The following is a 17,840-nucleotide window of genomic DNA, read 5'->3' as shown; positions in this document are numbered from 1 at the left end:
ATTATAATAACTTTTAATGCTTTTGTCTGCTAATTTTGTCATCAGTATCATTTCTGGGTTTCTTTTAGTTGATTTTTTTTTAAATCATGGTTCATATTTTTCTGCCTTGCAAGCCTGGTAGTTTTTAATTAGATGGTAGATATTATGAATTTTATTTCATTGGGTGCTAGATATTTTTTATTCTTATAAATGTGCTTGATTCTTGTTCTTGGATCCAGTTACTTAGAAATTGCTTGATCTTTTTGGGTCTAGCTTTATTATTAGGCTTTATTAAAAATGCATGTTTTGTTTTAAAAAGAGAAAAAGCCAGGTGTTATAAACAGTGCAACATTTTTTGTAACAGCAAAAATCTGTAACCATTCTAAATATGTATCAGTGACTCTGATTATACTTTAGTAAGTCTGAACAGTGGAACGCTCTTAAAATGGACCCTTATGATTTATTTACTGGTCCTACCAACCTTCCAATTTCAGAGTTGCTTCAGAAATATACTGCCTGACATCTAACTTTTGTTTAAAAAAGATTAAGTCTTATGAGGTTCTCCATGCATTGTTGTATTTGTAGTTCTTTCTCTTACTGAGCTGAAATGTAATAAGGGGAGAACAGTAGACAATGAGGGTAGTGAGGTAATGGGAGACAAGATGTTAAGTGTAAGGCTTTAACTTTCTCTCTTAGTGAGGAGGGAAGCTACTGGAAGGTTATGAGCAGAAGTGTACCTTGATCTTACATTTTAGAGCAGGGGTCAGCGAAATTTTTCTGAAAAGAGCCCATATGGTAAATATTGTAGGCTTTATGGGTCACACAGTCTCCGTTGCAACTTGATTTACAAAGAGATGTCTGGGAGGATTTGGCTCCCAGGCTGCGGTTTGTCGTCCCCTGTTTTAGGATTGTATGGGCTGCTATATTGAGAATAGATTCTAGGGGGCAAAAGTGGAGGTAAGGAGTCCAGATGAGGAGCTGTAACAGTAACCTACATCAGAGATCATGGTATACACCCAGCAGATAGAAAGTGAATACACAGAGCAAAGAGGTTCTAGGACTGAGTCTTGGGACAACCTAACATTCAAAAGTCAGAAAGAGGAAGCAAAATTGTCTGATAAGGAATGGCCAGTGATATATGAGGAAAACCAAGAGAGAATGGTATTCCAGAGCAGAAAGATGTCAAGAAGGAGAGTACAATAGCAGAATAACAAATAACCTGATAAAACATGGGCAAAAGACCTGAACAGACATTTCCCCAAGGAAGGCATGGAAATGGCCACCAGAGGTATATGATGCTTAGCATCACCAGTGATCAGGGAAATGCAAATTAAAACCACAATGAGATATCACCTGACACCTGTTGGAATGGCTGTTATCAAAAAGAAAGATAATTGTTGATGAGGATGTGGAGAAAAAGGAACCCTAGTACACTGTTGGCGGGAATGTAGATTGCTACAACCATTATGGAAAACAGTATGGAGGTTCCTAAAGAAATTAAAATTAGAACTACCATGCAACCCAGCAATTCCTCTTCTGAGTATATACCCCAAGGAAATGAAATCACCACCTCATAAAGATATCTGCCCTCTCATGTTCAGTGCAGCATTAGTTTACGGTAGCCAAGATAAGGAAACATCCTAAGTGTCCATCAATGGATGAATAGATAGAGAAAATGTGTATACAATGGGATACTATTTAGCCTTAAAAAAGGAGATTGTGCTGTTTGCCATAGCATAGATTTGGGAGGACATTATGCTAAGTGAAATAAGACACAGAAAGACAAAATACTGCACGATCTCATATGTGTGGGGAAAAAGTCATATATACAGACAGTGCTATAATGTAATAAATATAAATATAAAGAAATAAAACTGGTTACCAGGGATAGGATGGGAGGAAATGGGAAGATGTAGGTCAAAGGATACAAAGTAGCAAATATGTAAGAGGAGCAAGTCTAGAGATCCAATGTACAGCATGAGGACTGCAGCTAATACAATTTTATTGTATTCTTTTTTTTAAGAAGGGGAGAGTAATCGACTGTCCCTTTGCTCTGCTCTCCTGTACAGCAAAACTACTTTGAGGCCATCTCTTTTGTCCTGTGTCCATATTCTCTCACACCTACTCCATTCAGGCAATTGTATTGTCTTAGGGATTTCCATGAAATAAGTGGATTTTAGCTGCTCTTACCACAAAAAAGTAACTGTGAGATGATAGATATATTAATCTGCTTCATTATAGTAACCACTTTACTTGTCTATATGTATCCCATAACATCATGTTGTAAACCTCAAATATACACAATAAAATTTCTTTTTTTTAAGAAGGGGAGAGTAATTGACTGTGTCAAAAGCTGTTGTAGGTCAGATGAGATTAAAGCTGAGAAGTGAACACTAGCATTTGGTGAGGTCAAGATCAGTGGTAACCTTGATAGGAATGGTTTCATTGAAGTCATGGGACAAAAGCCTGAATGGAGTAGGTGTGAGAGAATATGGACACAGGACAAAAGAGATGGCCTCAAAGTAGTTTTGCTGTACAGGAGAGCAGAGAAAAGGGAAGGTGACTGGATAATTGGAGTCTAGGGAGGATTTTTTCAACAATGGTTAATGATTACAGCTGATACGTGTTCAGCAATGAACACAACAAATCTCTGCCTTCATGAAGCTATGTATCGGGTGGGGGCAGGAAGATAGACAATAATAAAGAAACGCATAATTATATTAAACTGGCTATGAGATGTTGCCACTCAGATATCATGTGGACATTTTGCATTCAACACATTCAAAATGACATTATCTCTTCCCCTCCCTTCCCCCACCTTTTCCTCTGTTTCTCTTCCTTGTTTTTATATTGTAAAAAATGCCACATTCAGGACAGAATCTTGTGACTTATCCCTTGCAACTGTCCTGTCCTCAAACTCAGGCGTGTTTTATTTTTTTCTTCACAAACAGTTCTCAGGTCTCCTCCCTCCTTGCAATCTCTACCTCGGCCCATGGCATTCATTTCTCTTCTGGATTGCTACTTTACCCTCTTAACTAGAGTCTCTGACTTCATCCTTCCCGTTTAATCATTTCTCCACAATGTAGCCAGAGTCGTCTTTTAAAAATATAACCTGAGAGTTTTAAGGGACTTACTCAAGACCACAACATTCATAGAGCCAAGATTTGATTTCCTTATGGCATGCTCCTCTTGGGGCTGGGCTTTATGTAGGGGATAGGAAGGAGCTAGATCATCTTAAGCTACATAAGATATGAACATTGCCAGAAATGCATTGTTTATGCAAAACTGACAGCTCATCAATTTGTCTGATGTTGATTTGTTTTTGTAGGTGCACGGGTTTCATATTCCAGAAGGTTGGAAAGTTGGCTGCAACAGCTGTGGGAGGTGGATTTTTTCTCCTTCAGGTCTGTATGTGAAATGTTCTCAGATGTTTGGAAATTCCACCTGCCCATTAAGGAATGTGGTGTGGGGAGTTGTAATACAGTCCTGGCTGTGTACTATTTTAAATGCTAGTGACCATTTGAGTCAAATTTTATCCATTGTACTAGTAAATGTTATTTACCCAGTCACATTTTATTTCCTCATGTGGGGACAGAAGTGCAAATTCCTTATCATAGCTCCCTTGAAAGAGTTTTTAAGACCAGCTCAAATATTAAGCAGATGTGATTTCAAAAATATAAGTGTGCTGTGATGATTTAGTCTCATATGCTAATATAGCTAGCTTTTACAGAGGGGACGTGGAGCATGTGATGAGAAATGGGAGCTAAGTGACAGTACACTCAGATGTTGTCTGCTGTCTCCTTGACCCATAGTTTCAGAACCAGTGGTTGCCAGTTCTTTTGAGACTGCTTAGGAGAGACTTACAAGCAAGACTTGAAAAAGAAAAGGGGAGCAGTTTCTCCAAAAACAAAAGAAAACTGACGTTTGATTGTATTAAGCATACATTTCTTAGCTCTGCAGCATTGATATTCAAACCTGGCTCCGCATTGGAATCACCTAGGAGTTTTTAAAAGAGCCAACCTGTGCCACCCCTGACCCACAGTGTGATTTCATTGGAAAACTTAAAACTCCTGACGTGATTCTGTCATGCAGCGGTGCATAGTGCTGCTGTGTTGTGGGAGCCATAACTTGCTGAATCATGCCAGAGTCTCTGAATTCACAGCCCTTTGTCTCTTCCCACAGTTGGCAACCCTCACTTTTGCAAGGTAAGTTCTGCATTAGCACCATGATTGGAGTGAGTTTTGCAGATAGGTCAGGTGAAAATCAAATGTATTGAAGAGGGAAGCTGGTAACTGGCTGTATCTGGGTTGAGTGTGGTATTGCTGCATGACAAATTCCCCCAAACCTAATGGCTTCAAATAATGATCACTTTATTCTCTCTCATGGTCACAGGAGTTTGGGGAGGGTTAAGGTAGGTGCTTGTGGATCAGAGTCTCATGTGGTTACAGGCCAGATGATCAGAGGATTGGGGTAGGTCTGGACTTGTGGGGCCTCTTTGTCTCTCTGTCTCTGTTTGTCTTCCCTCCTCCTCTCCTTACTTCCCCCATGTCCATAGTCTCAGTGCTCTTCCATGTGGTCCCTGTGCCGGCATAGGCTTCCTCACACCACCTTGACCTCAGGACTCCCAAGCACAGTGCTCCAGAAACGTGGTGCAAATTGCATCTCCTTTGTTGCCCAAGCCTCAAAAGTCATGTAGCCTCACTTTTGTTGGCTGCTTCCCTGTAGGCTTGTTAGGTGCTGGCTCTGTTGCTTGACAGGTCAGACGCCCTGCAAGGTGGGGCCTCTCCTTACACCTCTCTCTCCTTCCCCTTGACCCTTCAGGTGGAAGTGTAGTAACATCTCTATCCCTGTGGTTTCCCTTATATGCTGCCCCAAACTTCATAAACATCTTAATATTGCTTTGAAATGTCTTAATTTGAGTGTGTCCTCTCTTTCTTTTTGGGGCCCTGACAGAAATAATTGGTATTGAAAGTGTCTCCAGAAAGGCACCTCAAAATGAGATTTTGGTGTTGGATAATTCCAATATTCAAGGGGTACAGGGACACTGCTTTGCTGCAGAGGTGAAACGTGGAGAATTGGTGGCAGGCACTCATGTTATCTGTCACCAGAGGAGTGAGAGCAGGAGGCAAGCATAATGTTGGGAGATCAGTTATATCACGAGTTATAGTTTGACATAGGGATACAGTTTCCTTTTTTCCATACTGATAATTGAGCAGAATTTAGTGAATAATTCTTCCCATTCCCAACATTTGCAGCATTGTCTCTTTCATATATCAAAATCCATGTATGTGTGGCTGCGACTCTGGTTTCTGTGTTCTATTCCACTAGTCAACTTTCTATCTTTATGACAGTACTAAAGCTTAATATTTGGTAATGCAAATTTCTCCACCTTATTCTTCAGGAGTGTTGCAGCTACTTTTGTGTTCCTGCTTGTTCATCTAAATTTTAGATCAGACTTGTCAGTTATTTTCAAAAATCGTGTTGAAATTTTTATCGGAATTGCAATGGAACCATGTAGATATCTCTTATGATATTGAGTATTCTATCTGTGAACATGGGTTTTCTCTCCAATTATTTAGGTTTTCTTTAATGCCTTTGAATAGACTTTTATTATTTTTCCATATAGATCTTGTACATCTGTGATTCAGTTTTATTACTGGATATCTTATAACTTTAGTTGCTCTTGTGGATGATACAGTTTTTAAAACTACACATTCTGATTCATGCTAATGTGTTGAAATACAGTTGATATTTTATGTTGTTCTTTCAGCCAGCCACCTTGTTAAAAAAGTCTCTTATTTCTGACTTGTCTGGGATTCTTTTGGGTTTTGTCTATAAAATCTTTTTATGCCATCTGTGAACAGTGAAATTTTTCCTTCACGTCTTTATGAATGTAGTTGCTTTTTCTTACCAAGCTGTAGATCATTTCCAGCACTTTTTGCAGCTTTCAGAGCCCAGCAACAACGCTTGCCAGTTGTCAGTTTATTCGGCTCCCTCTACTTGTTGTGCTGCAATGGAAGTAGGATGTTGAGCTTTGTCAGTAGAGGGCGCTGGAGGGACCTTGCAGCGGGAGAGGCTGCTTTTCCCAGTTCTGGTGTTGCTTTGCCCCGGCAGTGCAGTCCCCTAGTAATGCCAAGGAGAGCAGGAAGTCACCTTGCAATCCTGGTCTGGGCCACCCAGGGGACTTCATCACCACCATTACTACTTTTGCACCCTTGTAAAAAATCAGTTGTAGTTGTCCAAGTCTGCTTCTGTACTTTTTATTCTGTTCGTTGGTCTGTGTCTGTCTTCTTCAGTATCACATGCTGTCTTGACTGCTGTAGCATTATAGTAAATCTTAAATCAGGTAGTGTGATTCCCCCAACTCTGTGCTTTTTCAGAATCATTTTGGTGATTCCAGTTCCTTTGCCTTTCCATATAAATTTTAGAACCAGCTTATTTATGTATCTATAAGAAATCCTGCTGGGATCTATAGACAATTTGGAGAGAATTGGGCATCTCATTTCTGTGTTGAGCATTCCATTCCATGTACATGTCATCTCTCCATTTATTTAGGTTGTCTTTGAGTTCTTTCTTCAGCGTTTTGTAGTTCTCAGTATACAGATCCTGTATGTTTTATTTGATTTGTACCCAATATTTAATTATTTTTAGCACCTATTGTTGTAAATCATTTAAACATTTTTCATTTCCAGTTCAAATTGCTAGCATTTAGAAATTCAGTTGGTTTTGTGTGAATTTGTATCCTGTGACCCTGCTAAACTCACTTTTTTAGTCTAGGAGTTTTTGTTTTTTTGTTGAAGTCTATGAAATTTTCTATGTAGACAAAGATGTCTATGATTGGAGACAGTTTGACCTCTTCCTTGTGAATCAGGATGCCTCCTAATTCTTTTCCTTGCCATGTTGTGCTGACTCTTGAGTTCACTGCAGGGTTTTTTTTGGTAGATGTTCTTTATCAAATTGAGGAAGTTCCCCTCTAATCCTCTTTCTCTGAGAGTTTTATCATGAATTTGCGTTGAATTTCGTCAGATGTTTCTTGAGTCCTGCCTTGAGGTTAAGCCAGGCGATACTGCAGGAAAAGCAGGAAACACGCCACCAGTTTGGTGGTGCTTTGGTTTTCTGGTCTTTTCCAATCTGCATGCTGCTGTTTTTATGTAAGAGCCTTCAAATAGCTAGTCCATGTATTCTCTCAGTTTAATAGCAGGATTTTGTGGGATAAACAGAGTAAATGAACCAGAGCCACCTTTTAGATACAAACGTTGATACTCAACTATGTGGTTGCTATAAGTAATTTGTTCTTTTTAGTACTAAGTAATATTCTATTGTGTAAACATGATACAATTTGTTTATCCATTCATGTATTGATAGACTTTTGTGAATTTCTAGTTATAAACTCATAAGTAGAGCTACTATGGCTTGATTACTTGTGAGGTTGAACTTTTTCCTTTTCGTGGACACCTTCCTCTGTGAATTGCCCTTACCCATTTTTAAAGTGAATTTTCTTTCTTACTGATCTCTATAAGAAGTTCACTTTTTTTGAGTCTCAATGTTTTGTTTATGATACACATCACAAGTATTTTCTGTAGTCTGTTTGGGTGACTGGTGGTGCCATTAGCTAAAATAGGGACTAGAGGAAGAGCAACAATGCAGGAGGAGACTCTAGCAAAGTGACGACTTTTAGTTTGGGATATTTTGAGATATCCAGGTAGAGAGAAGTGATATTGATAGGGCATTCATTGGTTGGCTATAGTCATTCTCTTCATTCCTTGGATGATATTAATCTGTCATCAAAAAACTACATGCTTGAATCAGATTTACACTGAGTTTTAGTGTTTCTGCCTGCTGTTTTTTTATCAAGGGAAATAGGTATATGCTGTAGGTGTCTTTGGATGTGCTTCTCTTAATACCCGTTTATATGAAGTTGCTCATGAGAAATCTCTGTGGGGCTGGATGCTATATTTCTTCCTGTTAAGCAACAGTAATTACTGCCTGAATGCTTTATTCTGTTCACGTTGTCAGGAAACTGACACTCATGGGCACATTGTCAGGGTCATTCTCTGGAAACATTTGTATTGGCTGTAAGGTCCATCTCTTCACCCTACATCTTGATCCCCACCTTGATTTTCATCTTACATAACTCTTTGTAAAAGGGTTGTAAGAGTATAAATAAAAGAATTGCCAGTAGTTATTTCTAGTGCCAGGCATATGGCTTCACATATTGGGGGGATGCTGAATAGATGTCATCATGATACAAAGAATCAAATGGCAGATGTCTCCAAAAATGGAAAGTCAGAGGGTTTCGAGAGTCTACTTCAGGATTTATCCTGATGAAAAGAAATAACAAATCTGTTTCTCATTTCTTGTTGTCATTATTGTTGATACTGTAGCTTGCAAACCATACTGGGTACATCAAAGTTGACTGGCAACGAGTGGAGAAGGACATGAAGAAAGCCAAAGAGCAGCTGAAGATCCGTAAGAGCAATCAGATACCTACTGAGGTCAGGAGCAAAGCTGAGGAGGTGAGACTCGCATTGTTCATGTGTAGTGTGTGAACAGTGCAGACAATTTTGTGTGTACAAAAACAAGGCTTAACCCTGTTGCACCATATCTCAGTGATGGACAGGGCTTAAGCATTACAAAGAACTTAGAGTAATGAGACAAAACTAACTTGGAATATCATCACTTCAGAGCATTTTTAAAAGCTGGATAATTAAAGTGTTTGGTAACCTTTGTCTGTGTACTTTTGTGGAGTGATTATCCCTTTAACCAGTTCTTGTAGGAATGTAGGGCAGCATTGTATGATTTTGTCCCCATACACACGTATCTCTGAAACATTGATACTCCGCTTGTTCTGCATATAACTAGTGGAAATGTCACAAGTATTCAGCTCCACTGTATATCATGAAAATAGCCATAGATGATATGTTAAATAAGTGGATGTGGCTGTGTTGCAATAAAACTTTATCTAAAAAGAGGTTCATATTGGATTTGGCCCATGGGCTGTAGTTTGCTAACCCCTGATCTTGTTCATTAAAGCCAAGTTAGATTATAACCTGGCACTGTAGGGACAGGAGAAGTTCTTACTTTTTAAAAGGATATTTTTTGCTGCTTCGTTATTACCTTTAGAAATATGTCAGATGTCCCAAATAAATAAGTACACTGAACTGGGGAGAAATAAGCAAGGATCAGGGTGTCAAGAAGATAGCTGGTACTTTCTATAGCCTGGAGTGATGGGAGATTCTCCCATTATCTCACTCTAGCCTCACAGGGAAAACAGACAGATTGAGTGCAGGGGAGAAGAAATACCCTGTGTGTGCCTCAGGCTTCTCATGTTGTGAGTGGCTCTTCATCCTGGTGATTGGCAAGTGGCTGGTCAAAGCTGGTGCCTTTACCCAGAGTGGGAGGGTGACAGAGGTGGGTATCTACAGGAGCCCAGAGCCCAGATGGTTCCTCTTTCCTTTCTTCCTTCTGTCTCTCCTCAAAGTTATGAAAGTTATACTTTATTTCATGAAAACTTTATTATTCAAATGTTTATAAAAATAATACATGGCTGGGCACAGTGACTCACCACAGTGAGTAAAAAAAAATTTTTTAAGAGAGGTCTCACTCTGTCACCCAGGCTGGAGTGCAGTGGCACAGTCATGGCTCACTGTAGCCTCAACCAAGCGATCCTCTGACCTCAGCCTTTTCTGAGTAGCTGGGTCTATAGGTGTGTACCACCACACCCAGTGAAGTTTTAAATTTTTTGGAGAGACAGGGTCTCCCTGTGTTGTCCTGGCTGGTCTCAAACTTCTGGGCTCAAGCAGTATTCCCACCTCGGCCTCCCAAAGTGCATTACAGGTGTGAGCCACGGCGCCGTGCTGAAAACTTCTAAAATAATACTGGAAGTGTATATAATAAAAAGTATAAAGTTAATATTTGATTGGAACCAACTGTTGACTCACAGAGGGAGTTTGTTATAAAGTAACCAGATGATTTGGAATTTCACAAATTTGTGTGTTCCTGTTCCTGGCCTGGCACTGTCACAGGCCCTGGGGATGCAGTGGCTGGTTTTCTTACTCATAGAGCTGGTGGTCTGATTTGAGAAATAGGATGAAGATTTAGTTCAGTATTTAGCAACAAGATGACTTCAGTGAGAACAGCTTAGTGGGGTGGTGCAGTTGAAAGCCAAATTAGCAAGAGTAGTAAAAATAATAAACTAAACCAATTTTTTCAGGAAGTTGTATGATTTTTTTTCTTTACCCCAATGGCAGATGACGAAAGTGCTTCATTTAAGGAAATGTAGAGGTCCAGGAGAGTTGGGGGAAGAGTGGAAATGAGGCAGGAAGACATAGGCATAGTTGGAGTAAGGGCTTACTGGAGGGTTAGGAGACAGTGGTCCTAGGAGGATGGGGTGGTAGTGTGAAAAATGTTAGGGGAATGTCAGGGTGTGAGTAGCTTAGTTGGTTTGGAGATGAAGTCACTGTATTTGAGTTCAAGAAATGATCAGGCCAGGATGTTGGATGTCTTGTTCATATGAACACTTTCTAAGGTGGTGATCATACTTAGGAGAAAGAGGAAGTCTGAGCCAGTTACCAAAATTGTCTCTGAATTTGGAAGGGTGGGGAGTGGTCAGGAGATTGGTAGAAGACAGACTAAGGAGCCGTAAAGAGTGTCTGAATGTATGCACTGAGTCTCAGATGACTGGGAGCTTTTCCAGAAGGGTAGAGGGGAGGTGGGAAGCTTTGGGAACTTAAGGAAATAAGAACCTCACCTGTTAATCATCTTAGATGTGGTGAAGTGTGAGAATGAGAATTTATAGCATCTACCTGGGAGCAGGCATAGGTATAATAGAGATGATTCTTAATATTATTAACATCCTTAGCAAAACAACCCATTGTACTATCTTCTGTTTTCAGGTGGTGTCATTTGTGAAGAAGAATGTTCTAGTGACTGGGGGATTTTTCGGAGGCTTTCTGCTTGGCATGGCATCCTAAGGAAGATGACTTCATGTTCATTGTTCCTGTTTTTTTCCAGCCAGCAACCTCTACACTCCATCATAGGACATCGAGTCCCTCCTCCTCTTCTCCTTCCTCCCTGCCATGGCAAATCCGAGTGGCTTCTATAAGCGTCTGCTGGTACAAGTTAATGTGGCACCATGAGCCTGATGGTGGCAGAAGAGACAATAGTCCTTAGCTCTCCTCCCAGTACACCCCCTACTTGGTCAGTCTGTAGGTCAACAAGAAAGTTCCTTTACCCCCATGCAAGACACTTATGAGAACACGTTGCAAGATGGCTGACTGTGGAGGATGAATAGATCCTGAAAGGTTGTCCCGAACTGTTGATTTGGAAAAGAAATAAGCACATAGATAACCTTATTGTGTGCTGCATGGAAAGGAACTGAATACATTTGCCTTTAAGCATGAAAGATTTTGGTATCTTGGTGTCTACTTTCTTTTTTAGTTGGCTTTACATTACAGAAAGAGCTATTTAAATCTGTTATAATTATGCCGACAAAATTGGCAGCATAATTATTATAATTGAAAAATCCGATGTTGTCCAGGAATGTTTTCTACCATACAGGATAATGTATCTCATGGCTGTTTCCAAAGGGTTTATTTATTGTAAAACAAGTGATTTAGGTGGGAAAGGGAAGATCTTGGATTTTTATTTCGTAGAAAAGGTTTTAAGCTTTGAAATGTGAATGAAGTATTCTTATCAAAACATTAGGGGTGGCCATAACTCCTCTGTGCCACTTCTATTTTTTTTTTTTATCTAGTTAGTTTGAAATATAACATTTAAACCAGAATTTTAAAGAAGTAGCTTTCCAGGGATTCCGAATTAAGAAAGATACATATTGTATCTTTCTTGTGATACATGTGAAATAAATTTCCGTCAAGTGTAATCTACCGTCTCATGATGACCACAACCTCTAGAATTCTTTAAAAGCTTACACATGCACACACACGCACACACACACATGCACACACACAGAATCTTAGCATATTTTGCTGTAGTGGCATGTTACCATGTCTACAGTCCCAACCAGAATATCAGTCAGCTTTCAGAGGGTAAGACTTCTCTGTCTTCACCATTATACTCACAGGGCTTAGCACTTAATAGGTGCTGAGTATTTGTGGAATATATGAATAATGACTTTATAGAAAGAAAACTCACTATTAAAGGTTAGTTTTACTCAGAATTAATCATTAATCTTGGAGATGATCTCTTGTGAAATATGAGTGTGTTTCTAAGGCCATACATTTAAAAATGTTTGCATTTTAACCCGTCTTGAGAATGATGTATTGAATTTGAAAATCAAAACTACCAGTGGATGTGTGGAACTTTACAGAAATCACCTATTTGTGTTTTTCTCCTTACATTTAAGGAAACATAAGCCATTTTGTTTGCAATATGTATGAATCATCTCAAAACCATAATGGTATGAGCCTCTTTGCTGCGTATTTTTCTATAAGAACTTATTTTTTTTCACTTTTTATTATGGATGCTTTCAGGAATATATAAAAGTAGAGAATATAGTGCAATAATCCCCCCATGTATCTATCACTCACCTACAACAAAATTATAGCTATGCTCATTTTTACTAATTATTGTGAAACAAATATCAAAATGTCATTTGATCATATTTCAGTATGTATCTCTAAAAGGTAAAAATTATTTCTAAAAATCATAAATATAGTACCTCATCATATCAAACATTAACAGTAATTACATAATATCCAAAATCTGATCAGTGTTCAAAATTTCCTTGTCTCAAGTATTTTACATTTAGTTTGTTTGAATCAAAATTCATGCAAGGTTCACATTGTATTTGCATGATTTGAATAAGTCTCTTAACCTTATATATCCTCCTCTAAATTTTTGTTTGCTATATATTTATATCTATATATATTGATATGGATATATGTAGTGACACTGAGTCATCTGTTTCCTGCTTCCCCATCCTCTGCCTCTCCTGACATCTGGGTCTCTTGGGTTATGCCATATATGGTGATAGTGACTGCAGCCACTTTAGCTGTGTGACTTACCCACAGCAATGGGATGGTAACAGCAAAGCTAACCAAAATGCTCTGTGCCCCTTTGGGTTGCATGTGGGGAGACTGGCCACCCAGTGCCTCTCCAGTGGGGTAGGGGTTGTCTTTTGGTGCATCTGTTTTTCCTGTGATTATTGGTGAGTACAGCAAAGATTAGCAGGTGGTTCTAAATTACCTTGAGTAGGTTGTAATAGTCTGGCCTCAGACTCTATCCTGATTGTCTGAATTAAGATCTGTAGGTAGGTCTCTCCTGAAGTTTTTTCCCAGCTGGTTGTCTCTAGGACTGTGAGGGTCATGGTTGAGGTCAGTATTGCAGGTTGGCCTCATCCTGCTAGTATGAGAATGGCTGTGAGTTCTGCCCACTATGTGAGTCCACGGCGCCCTCTTGGGATTGTACAGAGCTGGCATGGAGGTTGAACACGCACAGCTGCACACCTTGTTTTCAGTTTAGCTGAACCATCAGTGAAGTAGGCTCAGGCATTTAGGGGTACCTGTGAATCAAGGCCCTATTTTGCCAGCATCTTTGTTTCAGGTGGTGAAGTGGGAGTTAAGGTTTCCCCCAAAAGAACAGCTACCACTCCTCCATGCAAAACCGAGATGATTCAAGGACCAGGCAGCTCCACCTTTCAGTGCACTATTTTCATTTGACTGGAGAGGCCTGCTGAACTAGGCACGTATTTTCTCCAGTAGCAGAGTCCAATAACGTTCCTAATTAGTGGTGGTGGGGCAGAAGTTTTTCCTTGGGAAGAGCGTTGTCGCTGTGTATGGCCCAGAGAAACTTGACTTGGAATGTGTTCGGAGTTTCATCGCCCCCTTGTGGCGGCGACGTGGTAACACCGCACTCAAGGCTTCCAAGTTGTCAACCAATAGGATGGCATCAGGGACCCCTTCTGTCCCCTTCCTGGCTACTGTGGGTCCGCCCTGTGTCCTCGCCACTTTGAGCCACCCTTTGACCCAGCGTCTCTCCTGCAATGGGACCTGGTGGGATGGGGACTTGGAGTATGCTACAGGAGAGGTAGAACGTTTGAGTCTCTTCTTTCCAAGGTTCTCCCCAGAGTTGGAGAGCAGAGACAGATCCAGGGGCACTTTCTGGCGGCTGCCTGCTCGGGCTCAACAGATGGAGTCCAATGTTTCAGTCTCCCCCAAGGATGTGTATCCTCATTGCTGACACGGGAGCTGGGTCAGGGGAGGGATGTGGTGGTGGGGACCCTTGCCTGAGCAGCCCATTGTCGTGTTACTGTCATTGTGATAATCTATTAGCATGACTCTCCTCCCAAATGGCCACTTGTTTGCTGCCATCTCCTGCCATTCAGCCTCCAGATATTCATTAACAGGACAGTGGGGTTCTTGACTCCCCCACCACTGGGATGACAGTCCTTGCTACTGGATCTGGGCAGTTACTGTCTCATGGATGCTGGCAGAAGACGATTCAAGTTGGAGGACCAGATTCTACAAGGAATGAACTCTTGCATAATTCTAGCCAACATACTCTTGGGGTGGGTGCTTCTGGTTTTGGAAAGCAGAGTTATTGTGTGGTTAACTATTGTAAGAATAGTCTCTCCATCATTCTTTTGTTTGATGGTTGCCAGAAAGATGGGCATAACTAATGGCTGGGCTCTTATTTGGAACAGTTTGGGAATCTGCTTGAAAAAAAAATGGTACACTGATGGATTTGAAATTTCTGAGTATCATCAATGTTTCATGATGATGTCAATTTCTTCTCAGAGGGAAGCTCACAGCCAGTTTTGGACCCCAGATAAAAATTTGACTGCTGCCCTCTGCTCCCTCCACCAAATTATCAGCTTCATTTATCTGTCATGAAATCCAGTATGATTTCTCGGAAATCAGGCCCAGAACTAAAATACATTTTCTGCCCAATTCTCTAAGAGGTCACACTAACATTTGAGTAATTGGGCAGAAAACCTATTTTAGTTCTGAGCCTGATTTTTCTAGAAGTCATATGGTGTAGCTTATATTTCTGATGCTTGTATTCTTTTTAAGGGTCATGAATCTTAATACTTCTTTTTAAAAAGAAAACAGTGTTGCACTTTTTCACATTTGTATAAAGCTTTAAAGTCAGCTTATTGACTTGTCAAAACTGTCTTTTTAAATTTTAAGATGGTAAGAAATGACATTATTGAGAGCAGTGGTTTTCATCCTTGCTTGCACTTGGCAATCACCTGTGAAATTTTAAAAACTACTAATGCCTGGCTCTCATCCTAGAGATTCTGATTTCACTGGTCTGGGGTGCTGTTCAGGCATCCCAAGGTTTTAAAGTCTTAGCTTTTTCTAATGAGCAGCTGAGACTGAGAACCACTGAAGTACAGAGTTGGAAGCTGGTGCTGAAAAAATGAAGAGTTTTGCTTAACAGGGCTTTAAGGCCTTTTATATTAAGTGCCATACAACTTCAGATGCCTTCTGAATACTGAACACAAGTGTAATATAGTTCATTAAATGTCTTAGGAATCGTATGGAGTGAATGCAAGGAAAGGAGTTGTTGCACTGTGGCAAAGTGGAAGAGCAAGGGCTTTTTCTAGCTAAAAGGTCAGTCACTAACCAAGTGATTAAATGTAGCATCACTAATAGCCAACTTAATGGTTGTTTTTTTGGGGGGGGGGCGGTTTCTAAACTGGGAGATCATAGTTTTCACCTTCCTAGAGTTCTTTCCTTAAGACTGACACTCAGTGTTAATGTTGGTCCCTAGCAATAAGAAGCACTCAGTAAATGTTAAGCCTTTTATAATGGCTATTTTATTTTTTTGTATATCATAATAGTAGCTAAGAATAGTAAGAGTTAAATTAATGTCTTCAAATAGATTTGTTGACTTAAACTGAGACAATCCTTTAAAGGAAAGAACTGATTTGAACCTTTCAAAACCGAAAGAAAGTAGTATACTGATACAGTTTGGATCCACTGAGTCTCATGTTGAACTGTGTTCCCTAATGGAGGTGGATCCTGGTGACAGGTGATTGGATCATGGGGGCGGGTTTCTCATGGATGGTTTAGCACCATCCCCTCTTGGTACTTTACTCATGATAGTGAGTTCTCATGAGATCTGGTCATTTAAAAGTGTGTGGCACTTCACCCCTCACTCTCTCTTGCTCCTGCTTTGGCCATGTGGAGTGCTCACTCCCCTTTTGCCTTCTGCCATGACTGTTAAGTTTCCTTGCACTTGCATCCCTAGAAGCCCATCAGATACCAGTGCCATGCTTCCTGTACAGCCCATGGAACTGTGAGCCAACTAAACCCCTTCTTTATAAATTATCCAGTCTCAGGCATTTTTTATAGCAATGCAACAATGGACTAATACATATACTTTAGCGTAAAAACATTTAAAAGAGTCTGAAACTGGAGTAGTTAACTCAGTAAAAATAAGCAATAAAACACAGAAAAACAATCTATTTGATCATGCAGTGATTCCTAAAGTAAATCCTAGTACCACTATCAACTGATAATTTTAAATGTAATTTAGATTTGTAGATGGTGTAACATTAAAGTTGTATAATGTTTTATTGTTTTATTATTAACACAAGACTTCATTTAAATTTCATGGGGATTTAGCTCTGTTACTCTGGTTTGTGAACCAAACGTCTCTAAGGCAGCATTTTTCTAAGTCTCTCTGGAGAGCATTCACACACACAGATGCAAAACAGGTTCACTTAGACTTTTTGAAAGCTCTGAAGTCTGACAGGAAATTAACCTGTTTACTTGTATGCAACCTAGCATTCCCCAAACTTACCTGAACACAGAAGCTTTTTTTTTTCTTCTGGTTACAGCAATTCCTAGAAACACTCTGAGGAATGCTGCTTTAAGGAAAACAGTTGGTCTCAAATAATCATGGTATTTTAACATCAGGAACCTAGCAGAAATTGTTCCTGCTTTTAGTCATCTTTTTCTTTTTTAGAGGACGGACTTTGGTGGTTCAAGCATCCATTTGAGGAAAGCAAATGGCCTGTTGCATGCTGCCTCCTCCTACTTCATAAAGTGACTGACAACTGTCAATAGGCTTCATTCAGCAGCTTTGTATTAATATTGTCTGGATCCTCTGTAACAGGTTTTTATTATTACGATATGAAGAATAGATAAACCAACTAAGTTTGAATTATCTTGCTGCCTACCTGACTTCCAATGAAAATTTTTTCTTCAGTTCCTTCATGATAAATTAAGGATCATTAAACATTACAAGCATCATTTCTATGCCTTTCTTACCACTGACTGAATATTAGGCACTTCTGGTTAGTTGCTGGGGTGGGGATGCAAAAGCAGAAAGAAATGCTCTTACTGGCATCTGGAAAGACACTTTTTGCTCTGTATTTTTGAAAGTGCAAAAGGTAATGAGTTAGTTTAAAGGAAACTTTGAATTAATTTAGCATGTAATCTATAAAAGGTATCAACATTGGCTCACACCTGTAATCCCAGCACTTTGGGAGGCCGAGGTGGGCAGATCATGAGGTCAGGAGTTCAAGACCAGCCTGACCAACATGGTGAAACCCCATCTACTAAAAACACAAAAATTAGCCAGGTGTGGTGGTGCATGCCTATAATCCCAGCTACTCGGGAGGCTGAGGCAGGAGAATGGCTTGAACCCGGTAGGCCGAGGTTGCGGTGGGCTGAGATCGCACCATTGCACTCTAGCCTGGGTGACAGAGTGAGACTCCATCTCAAGAAAAAAAAAGGCATCAAAATTGTGATGCTGGAAGTGAGTCCTTTCACCTAACATACCTCACAGGACTTAAGTTTGATGAATGGCACTAGTGGTCTGAACTTCAAGAGAATTCATTAATACCCTATATCTAATAGTCTTAAAATACATTTAGTACAAAACCAAAC

The 17,840-nt window shown here is 39.9% G+C and overlaps 1 protein-coding gene across 1 annotated transcript in view; it reads left to right on the top strand.

Moving 5' to 3' along the window:
• The window catches only part of FUNDC2 (FUN14 domain containing 2), a 28,507-nt gene extending 15,801 nt beyond the window's left edge, over positions 1 to 12,706 (top strand). Inside the window, exons 3-5 of the mRNA XM_003918491.4 lie at positions 3,308 to 3,383; positions 8,364 to 8,495; positions 10,875 to 12,706. Of these exons, the coding sequence (XP_003918540.3) occupies positions 3,308 to 3,383; positions 8,364 to 8,495; positions 10,875 to 10,952 (286 nt within the window). The 3' untranslated portion in view covers positions 10,953 to 12,706. The remainder of the gene's footprint in view (positions 1 to 3,307; positions 3,384 to 8,363; positions 8,496 to 10,874) is intronic.
• Positions 12,707 to 17,840: the final 5,134 nt, after the last annotated feature.

The sequence above is a fragment of the Papio anubis genome, chromosome X, assembly GCF_008728515.1.
Source record: "Papio anubis isolate 15944 chromosome X, Panubis1.0, whole genome shotgun sequence".
In the NCBI taxonomy this organism is placed as follows: Eukaryota; Metazoa; Chordata; class Mammalia; order Primates; family Cercopithecidae; genus Papio; species Papio anubis.
The sequence above is the reverse complement of the archived record's forward strand: the minus strand, read 5'-3'. Positions and strand labels throughout refer to the sequence as shown.